Source organism: Triplophysa dalaica, chromosome 16, assembly GCF_015846415.1.
Source record: "Triplophysa dalaica isolate WHDGS20190420 chromosome 16, ASM1584641v1, whole genome shotgun sequence".
NCBI lineage: Eukaryota > Metazoa > Chordata > Actinopteri > Cypriniformes > Nemacheilidae > Triplophysa > Triplophysa dalaica.
In genome coordinates this window covers 6,213,966-6,224,137 of record NC_079557.1, presented here as the reverse complement: position 1 = coordinate 6,224,137, position 10,172 = coordinate 6,213,966, and the positions used below count along the sequence as shown (strand labels likewise).

The window sequence follows — 10,172 nt, the reverse complement described above, 5'->3', positions numbered from 1 at the left end:
CCGTCCACGTGATTGAAAACAAACTTTAAAAGTGCTATTTTTGAAGTGTGCACGCAACCCCCGCATCGACACAGACTGGTCTGTCCTATTTCTCTGTGGCGATGGCGGCGTGTGGTTAAAAATCATAAACAAATTTGAAAGTGGGGGGACATGAACAGGATTTTGAAAAATGGAGGGGACATGTCCCCCTTGTCCCCAGTGGAAATTATGCATCTGTCAGTTACTTATGTAAGAGAACTGGATGTTTGGTCTCATCCTTCCTTCTCTCCCCCTCTCTCCCCCTCTCTCTCTCTCTCTCTCTCTCTCTGTGTGTGAGCGTGATCATTTTGCTTTGTGGATATTTTTGCATTGTTGGAAGTGTGCCACTTTAATTATGTCTATGTGCGATCTACTTTGTTTCTGGTTTTGAGGATGAATTTTGTACATTTTCTAAGTTGGGTCTCTCCTGAACCCAAAGACCATGAGTGTGACGTTTTTTCACACCAACATAAAATCAAGATATCATATAAAAAAATAATATTTGTAGATCTAGAAAGTGCTGACCACTTAACAAAGTATCATGCCATTTGGACAAAGAGAACATTTCCTTATATTATCGCAAACGTCATTTGTGACCCTGGACGACAAAACTCTTATGGGTCAATTTTTCGAAATTAAGATGTTTAGGTCATCCGAAAGTTGAATAAACAAGCTTTCTGTTGATGTATGAGTAATTAGGATATGAACATATCTGGCGGAGATACAACCGTTTAAAACTCAGGAATCTGAGGGTGCCTTAAAATCTAAATATTGAGAAAATTGCCTTTGAAGTTGTTAATAAGAGGCACTGTAGCAGGCTATCCACTCACAAAAATAAAGTTTTTATATATTCACGATAGGACATTAACTAAATATCTTCATGGACCATGATCCTTACTTAATATCCTAATGATTTTTGGCATATAAGAAAAATAGATAATTTTTACCCATACAAAGTATTTTTCCCTTTTACTAAAAATGCTGCCGTGCTACTACAGACTGGTTTTGTGATCCAGGGTCACATTGTATTGGTCAAAAAGACCCTGAACGCGTAAGGGTTAAGCTGGTTTCCCAGTCTGACCAGCTAAAAACACCCAAAACTACAAAAACCTGCTCGACCAAACTCGAAGACCAGATAAAACCAGCAAACATGCTTAAGCAACCATAGTATTCTATCTATATATCTCCTATTTTCGATCACTATGTTGCAAATCCCAGTGGTGTTTTCATCAGCATGGTTAGGAGAGTGTCCTAGACAAAGTGATGCTAACAAGATATTTATGAGTGCATATGAATTCATTCTGTCTCATTGGAAAGAAGCTGACACTTTACATACTCTGACATTTAGAGAGGAGGAAGATGATGATGGGGGGGTCTTAAAACAACGAGGGTGCAGGCAAAGAATGTTTTTTTTCTACATTCCTTGGCTGGGGTGAATCATAACTCAAAACCGACAAATGGAACGCTAATACAATTCATGAATTATGCAGTTGTCATAGCAACATTAATCAAAATGCGTCAGTCTGCAGACCATTTTGTCGATGAATTGATGATATACTGAGCAAGATGATTCACAGAGATCAGAGATTGTCACTCAGTACACCACATTTTAAACAATGACATAAAGACGCTGCATTCAAATGGTTTGAACTAAACTCTGTAAATCGATTTTTCGTCCGGAGATGCACAAAAACACATTTTTCAGGTTGAAGTGTTGAACTTACAAAAAGAATGGTTAAGTTGGCATGATTTAGGCCAAAATTAGAGGACCCCTGAGGGTAGCCTTCATTAGATTGAGAGGAGAATGATTATCTTTTGAGATCTCAGGCCTGATTGCCTCTCAGATAGTGCTCTGGGAACAAAGAAACCACAATTTTTATCTGTACCAACGCAGCAGTTGTGAAGTGAGATCTTACAGACCCTATGGCATTGAGGTCTATGAAATATTTGTAAATTACTAGCAATCATAATTCATATTTCATAGGTGTCAATGCTATAAAGTCCTAAAAAGTACCATGCACCACCACAACATTTTTGGAGGTACAATAGAGTCCCATGTAAATACCATGGCACATGGTAAAAAGTCTATGTACTACTATCAGGTACCATAGTACTACCCCAGTATGTTTTCATAGGGTTATCTATCAGAAGCATTCTAATATAACAACATTCGTTCTCTTTTTCCTTCATTAACAGTTTGGTGCGCCACCTTAAACCCTCCCCATCATCCTCCCTCCCATACTTGTTTCTCCTCCAGTGTATTAAAGGCTTTGACGCTCTCAGTAAAAAGCTGATTTATTTTGTGGAGGTATCGATCGCTCTCTGCATTAAAGATTATAATTCATTACCCCCGCCACTTTTAATACATTAAACATTCAAAATAAAAATAAAATAAAATCTAGGTGGGTGAGAGGAGAGCACTCAGACACTATCCACACACACATACCGTTTCAATCACATTTGTATAAACACGCGTGCATGGAAAACTTTAACACCAAAAAACAACCTCTTTTTAAGGTATAATTATACACTTTCAACTTATTTAAATATGTAAATGGATAAAATCACACTGGCTCTGTTAAAATTGAGCACATATTTGCACACTGTGAATTGTGGAGATTTACATGAATTAGCTTGCGTCAGTATTATTACTTACCATATTATTCCTTTTTTTAATATTTATTCTAGAGAATTGAACTACGAGTTTCACCCTGCAGACGATAAGAGTTGAAAATGATATACCTGTGCGTCCCCTTACAAATAAAAGTTTAAAAACATTTTTTTAAATGTAAGGTGGACTCTTGACAAGCATCACTCAATTTTCTTAAAGTGAACAAAATCAAGTCAATTTAGCAGACGCTTTATACATTTTTATACTAACATACAGTATAATTTGCAAATTGTCAAAGAGACATACACATCACAAGCTAAAGAAAACAGTGATGCAAGATACCCACAATTCTTGAAAATACAAAATGATCTATGATCATTGAAAAGATCCATCAAAGTGTCATGATTCACTCAGTGTCATGTGGGCTGAGCATTTCGCAAATACCTGAAGATGTATGACAAACATAGAAGGAAAAAAGACAGAGATACAACAGACCATTTAATAATAGAGATAAAATGCAGTCATACATTTGTGCTCAAAATGCATTGCTCACAAATGACCCAGTCTTCCATTATGACGGCGAGCGCTCATACCGGGTAGTTTTTATCGCAAACACTGCATTTAGGGCTTGTGCACGCATTTTACTGATGCAAATCTAAACACTATCTATTATACTATAACGTTTGCGCTTTAAATTATTTTTAATTGGTTGTCTGAATAAATTTTTCAATTACTAATTCTTAATGTTCATTTTTTGGATGAATTTGAACAAACACTTTCAATGTCATACTGCTACAGAGTAATGTGGTAAACAAACTATAATCTTATTTTAACTGCCTCCATGTGCTTTGGGATTCCTGCAATTGTTAAATATTAGATTAGTAATATTACATTAGATATAAGCTACAGTTTTGTCAGACAGACAGAAATGATACCACTCTCATACAATACAGCAAGCAAACATCTTAAATATTTCAGTAGTCACCAACAAAGAGAAAACACATGTACTGTAAACGCACACACATAGGTAGATGCCACAGAGCTCTGCAGGAGATGCAGCTTAACTTCACTAAAAATAATTCTCTCACGACGTGTTCTGCTGCCGCAGTGTTTACTGGAGAACAAAAGTAAACTGCGTATTTAATTAAAGGGATTGTACAGACACACAGATGAGCTTTCGACGGGAACCGTCAACTCTGCTCCCACAAGGAGAAAAGTCGGTTTTTTGATGAACGTTTTCCTCATAGGTTACTCTGCTTTAAGGGATATTTCACCTAAAATTAACATTTTTATATCATCTTACTATAATGTCTACCCCTGTATGACTTTCTTTCTTATACAGAACACAAAAGAAGATATTTTGAAGAATGTTGGTAACCAAACAACATTGGCCGCCATTGATTTTGTGTGGACTCAAAAACATTAAGACATTTTTCAAAATATCTTTTGTGTTCCACAGAAGAAAAGAGTCAAATCTAACCGATTACAATATTTATTTCTGAGTGAACTATCCCTTTAAGTTCAACATCTCATTCCAAACCACTCCTCTCGCACCTCTGGTTTACCCTTTACTCACTTCAATGTTGGTCTTTCCGGCTCTGACAGGCTTTCAACTAGTAAATCAGTGAATTGATCTTGAGGGGCAGTAGAGTGTCCTGGGTTCTGCTTAAGATCCATTTTCATTTCACAAGCAGCCCCTCCACCCCCCCGCGAACGTCTTCTCCAGCATCCATAAACATCAGCAGCGCACCCAACACTTGGTGACCCATGACTACTTCAAGCTTTTCTTCCCCTTACACTCTTTCACTTGCTCGCTCAGATCTTTCTGTTCTACCCATGGGTGTAATGTTTTTATAAGCAAGGGTGCTCTCTTGTAATGAATAACAGAGAACAAGGCCATATAGCGCTATATTGCCTCACAGTTGTCAATATCCAGAATAATTCGTTTTTTTAGAAAGAAAAGTTTCAGAATAAGTAAAATAAAGCAAACTAAATTGCAACTAAACTTGACAACCAGTGATCACCAGACATTTTCGTTGTGAGGAAAATTTGACATTTTCATAATAGCCCCTTTTGTGTTCCACTAAGACATGTGAATGTGTAATTCCTTCACAGTTTTAGACAAGAACGTTCATGCATTTGTCACACACTTTTTTCAAATAAACTTAATACGGATTTTTTATTCATGTGCTGGTTATATGTGTGTTCCCTTGGAATCCAATTGCGCTCGCGCAATCCTCCACCAACCAATTGAGGTACCAGAACACGATGCTTCCGGTTCTACTAGATCAGACCAGATTTAAACACTGACAATCTGTGTCCACAACACGAGGATAAAACGACAGGGCTCTGTGTGAGGTATATCTCGGTTTTACTGACAGCATCAGATGTTCCGCGTCTGACAATACACGAAGCGCAGCTGGAGGGAGAGACAGAAGCGAGCTGATAAGATCGTTGAAAATGAGAGCACCGAGGGCACGGGCGAGACAGATATGGGGGAGAGCGCGGCGAGAAACGAGAGACGACAAGCTCTCATCTCTCGATGCGGTTCTGCAGCTAGCCTATAGGATGTACTCCAGCGTCATCTTCACTGAAGGGTTCCTATTTCAGCAACAGACTGGCTGCTTTCACTGTGCCAATACAGCAAATTAAATAACACTTTACTAAGAGGGCTAGAGAGGGCCGGAGAGCCGGATTGGAAGAGGGAGGAAAGGAAGAGCTAAGTGCTGATGGGACGGTGATGAAGACTGGATTTAGGATAATTACTCCGCAGAGCGCTGCCTTGCGTCCTCTCTCATCCGCTCGCCTTGTTCCCCCCTCCGCTCTCATTATTTGGAGACGCTCGCCTGATGACAGTATCTGAGTTGGCTGTCGCTTATTAAAAAAGGAAAATTGCTTCAGATGAGTTTATTAAACTCATCTCTCTCCCTTCTTCACAGATAGAGCGGCATGCTGAGATGAAAGGAGGCTCATCTCGTTGGAAACGACTATACGAGATGTTCAAACCGCAGGAAAGAAATAAATCACGCAACAATTGGGAGTTCTTGCCATCTGACAGGGGAATTGGTTTCGACACGGGAAACAAAATCAATACGCATCAATATATTAAGATATTTCATCTGTTCTAAGCCCATTTGCTGACATTATACTATTAACTCAAAGGCTTACGGTGTAATTAATGAAAGTTGCATTAAGAGCGGCCAGAGCCATTAGTTCAGAGAGAGGAGTTGACTTTAATGAGAGTCTTTTATCATACTGGAAGACAGAAAGTACACTGAAGAAGTAGAAATAGTGCACTTTCATTATAGGTTAAGCGTTACAAGCATTGACGTGCACTTTTGATTTCCTTAGATTTAATTCACAATTTAATGAACAAGTCTTTATAAACAATACTCACACAGAACACCATTTTAACACATTGAAAAAAACATTTGACACAACTTCAAAGCAACATGACTTTATCCAGAAACTGAATTAGGCGTAGCGATGTTTTGGTGATGAGTATGAATCAGGCAGTGTCGGGCAGCTATTATCGCTGTTGTTTGTCAGACTACATCAGGTAGCGAGATGCACTGATGTGGCGGAAAGAGGCTTGAACTTGTGTGCCGTTTCCACAGCAACTATGACATCCTCTCATAATTTGCTCTTTGGTGGTGAACCTGCAGGTGAAAAACATGTCTAATAGAGCTGAAAGTGCACACATACATTAAAAATCACTACTGTATACAGACATGAACACTGATGCCACTTCCATGTTAGATATCTGTGAATACTAGAGATTGGAGGTTTGGCCATGCAAGATGTACAATGAAACAAATCTGTGTCATCACAGTATCAGCTTTCGGCACGTTTGTGAATATTTCAAAAAGACATAAAATTTTGTACTATGAAATCTTAAATTAGTCAGTGTGGTGCTTTTGAATTAATTTCCTTTAACAACGTAAACACTGCATCTCATGAAAATGCTAATGCAGTCGGTGTTAGTTTGTTAGCAGCACGAGCTGCATGCTGTCGCACGACAGCTGTGCTAAAATAATAACTTCGACTAGTTTGTGCCCTCTGTCTCAAAGCACAGAAAAAGATGAAACAAATGACATCTGAGTCCGAACCACCAATCACATGTCCTCTAAATGAATGTCTCAGTCTGGCCAGGAGGCTTTGAAATGCACATTTTAGAAATGTGATGACAGGACAGAACTAAAGGGTACATTTTGTTTCCAAGGGGAATTATAAAATAGTTTAAGCTGAAAAATAATTACATATGACAGCTACTTGTTTTTAACAGGCTGTTTTCAAAATAGCTTAGTGGTGACAATGAAAAAAATCTAAAGTTGAAAACATCTAATGTAAAAAAGTGCACTTATAAACATATTTCATTCACGTTTAATTTGATTGAAATAATGTTAGTATAGATACAAGTCACTATAAAATGTGTGTGTGAGTCAGTGACAGACCTTGTGGAAAGTAGGCAGACAGTCTTGTTTCATACAGCTCTTTGTCAGACTTCAGGAACACGCAGAAGATGACCCGGTCCAACTGAGAGCAGACAAAACAAGAAAGAGAGAAATAAAAAATGAATGAAGACTGAATAGCTCAAGCTGTGATTTTAGAGCAGAAACAGAGAGCACCACACACACACACACACACACACACAAACTTTAGGCAATACTCGTAAGCTTAATGATGCAATTCCACAAACGACAGGAAAATAATTTCCATTTGTTTCTTCAGTTTGTAAAAAAAACATGAAGGATGCAAATTTCTAGACTTCTGTTGCAACTGAATTTTTGTATGTTTTTACCTCAACAATTTACAATATTTATTTAATGCATGAACAAACAGTGGGCAATATATGTTTACAGCAGTTATTACTCATTGTTAAAGTGATAAATCACCCCCAAAAAAATTCAAAACGTGTATATGACTTTCATCTGAACAACATAAAATAAGATATCTTGAAGAATGTTGATAACCAAACAACCACTGAATTCCACTGAATGGACACAAAGCCACGGACACATTTCTTAAAATATCTTATTTTGTGTTTCACAGATGAAATAAATGAATACAGATTTTAACTAAAATGGTGAATAAATGATTTTGCTACAGCTACAACTTTATTTTGAAATGTATTTGTACAAATGGTGAAATGAACCTTAGATTAATATAAAGAATTGATGGTATTAAGTTTGCATTAACAAATGTAGTAAGCCTGCCTTAAAGTGAAAGCAACAAAAAGGTCATCATTTACTCACCCTCTTGTCATTTCAAACCTGTATGGCTTTCTTTCTTCTGCAGAACACAAAAGAAGATATCTCGAATAAAGTTGGTAGCTGAACAGCAATTCTATTCATTCACTTCTGTTGTATGGACACAAAACCAATGCAAGTGAATGGGTGACGTCGCTGTTCGGTTAATAACATTCCTAAAATATCCTCTTCAAGAAGGTTAGAGAGGTTTGAAATGACAAGAGGGTGAGGAAATTAAAGAATTTGCTTTTTCTAAGCGATCACTTTAACAAACAGAACGTTATTACCATTAGCATTTCAACATCCATTTACCTGGTTTCAACATTTTAAATTTACAGGTTTTTTCAGTCATATGATCTCCCCTGTGGAAGGGCTGTCCACTAGAAAAGACCATTCGGGTACAATTGGTTAGCATATTCGAATGTCTGAGCCTTCTAGCCGGAGAGGCGCTGTGCCAATGACCTAACTGTCCTTGACAGAACACCAGCACCAGTCCCAAATGCTTTGTGGTGAAAAAACAACATAAAAAGAATACATTGAGATCCGTGCCAGCATCCTAGAACCTCCATCTCCATGACAACAGTGGCGAGGGCAGGTGGGCTGTTCCTCCTTCTAATCATGTTCTTGTAACACATCATTGCATCCAGCCAGCACTCCTCCTCTGCCACTGAATTCTCTCTCCCTCTCTCTGTCATTTCTCTCTCTGTCTTGTCTAGCATTGTTATTTTCTTTCCCTTTTTCATTTTCTTTTGCCAAAACGACGCTTTCTTTTCCACTCTCACTCATCCTGTCTTGCTTTGTCTGTCTGATTCAGATTCAAATTCGGGAAGCTTTATTGGCACGGTAAAAAATAGAGCTGAGCCGGTCGATCTTGAAGTATCGATACTCGCAAAACTGATGTGGTACAAGGAAGATTAATGATCATTTTTAATACTGATATAAAACGTTTTATTTATTTAGTATGAAAATTAATGTATACCATAAGCTTCAAAGTAAAAACAGCTGTGAAAGATAGTGACTGTTTTTTTATCCTTATTTGCAGATAATTGGTTATGCTCTGTAATTTTTATAAGGGACAGGTCACCCAATAATGAAAATTATGTCATTATACATCTTGTCATTTCAAACCTGTATGTCTAGCGCCAGCACCCATTCACTTTTATTGTATAGACACAAAAACAATGCAAGTAAATGGGTGCCAGTCAACAATTTTTTTCAAAACATCTTCTTTTGTGTTAAAAAAGAAAGTCAAACAGGTTTTAAATGAAATGTAAATAATTAATATATGATAAACAATAACATAAGCCTGATCATTTGCCATTAAGGCTTTATTTTATTAGCCATATCGATATTGGCAATATTGTCTTTAAAAGCAGTAAAACACTAATATAAAAAAGCAGTATAGTTCATCTTTATATGCATACAGCACAGACATATATTTCCTCTCTCTCTTTCTGTCTCAAATCTCTCGCTCTGTCTTTCTCTGTGGGTTAGAGGAGCAGGGGTTCGCAGGCAGTAAAGCGCTGGTTAATGAGTGCTCTGTAATTAGGGTGTCTCTGTCATTTTGCATGTCTGTAGCGTAAAAGAAGGCGAGAGCAACTAAGCACGCAGCTCAGAGTGAGATGAAAGCTCAGGACAGGAGAGACAGATCAGCGAGGAGACTTGAGGAAAAAAATCACAGATGTGCTAAGGGAAAATAAAGGGAGCGTGGCCGCAGCGTGGGGTATGCAGAAAGTTTGCTGAACATGTCCTGATGGCTCATTTCCTGTTAAATCTTCTCTTGACTCACATTAATGCATGGGGGCCAAAGATAGTGTCAGTGTGTTTGCGGGTTTTTTTTGTATATGTGATGTTCTGTGCAGCCTATACAAGCTCCGTTAGGAACCAATTAAAAGTTATATATATATATGTACTGTATGTGTGTGTGTGTGTGTGTGTGTGTGTGTGTGTGTGTGCTGAGTCAGAAAACAAAGTCCCTATGCAGCCACCATCTGCCATGGTGTGTACTCGTAGCAAAACAACAACAATGGCAAAAAAAGATCACCAATAGGAAAGAGACGCATACTATACACGTGTACACACCTTCTCATGGTTTTCCTCCAGGTATTCTCTCACTGTTCTCAGGGCAACTTCGATTGCTTGATCGGGAGGATATCCTGCATGACACATCACCAAACAACAGACGCATTACAAAATCCTCGCAGTCACTTTTTTCATCTTGAACAGCAGTAAAAATATAACCTTCCTTAAAAGGGATGCATTTACTGGAGAAAGAGTTGCGTAAGATACTGTAA

General features: G+C 38.0%; 1 protein-coding gene across 2 annotated transcripts in view; it reads right to left on the bottom strand.

The window, feature by feature from the left end:
- Nucleotides 1–5,842: 5,842 nt before the first annotated feature.
- The window catches only part of macrod1 (mono-ADP ribosylhydrolase 1), a 50,780-nt gene continuing 46,450 nt past the window's right edge, over nucleotides 5,843–10,172 (bottom strand). For both annotated transcript variants that reach the window (XM_056769046.1, XM_056769045.1), the window contains 3 exons: nucleotides 9,961–10,034; nucleotides 7,084–7,165; nucleotides 5,843–6,288 (listed from right to left, as the gene is read on the bottom strand). In XM_056769046.1, coding sequence (XP_056625024.1) covers nucleotides 6,263–6,288; nucleotides 7,084–7,165; nucleotides 9,961–10,034 — 182 coding nt within the window. In that variant the 3' untranslated portion in view covers nucleotides 5,843–6,262. The remainder of the gene's footprint in view (nucleotides 6,289–7,083; nucleotides 7,166–9,960; nucleotides 10,035–10,172) is intronic.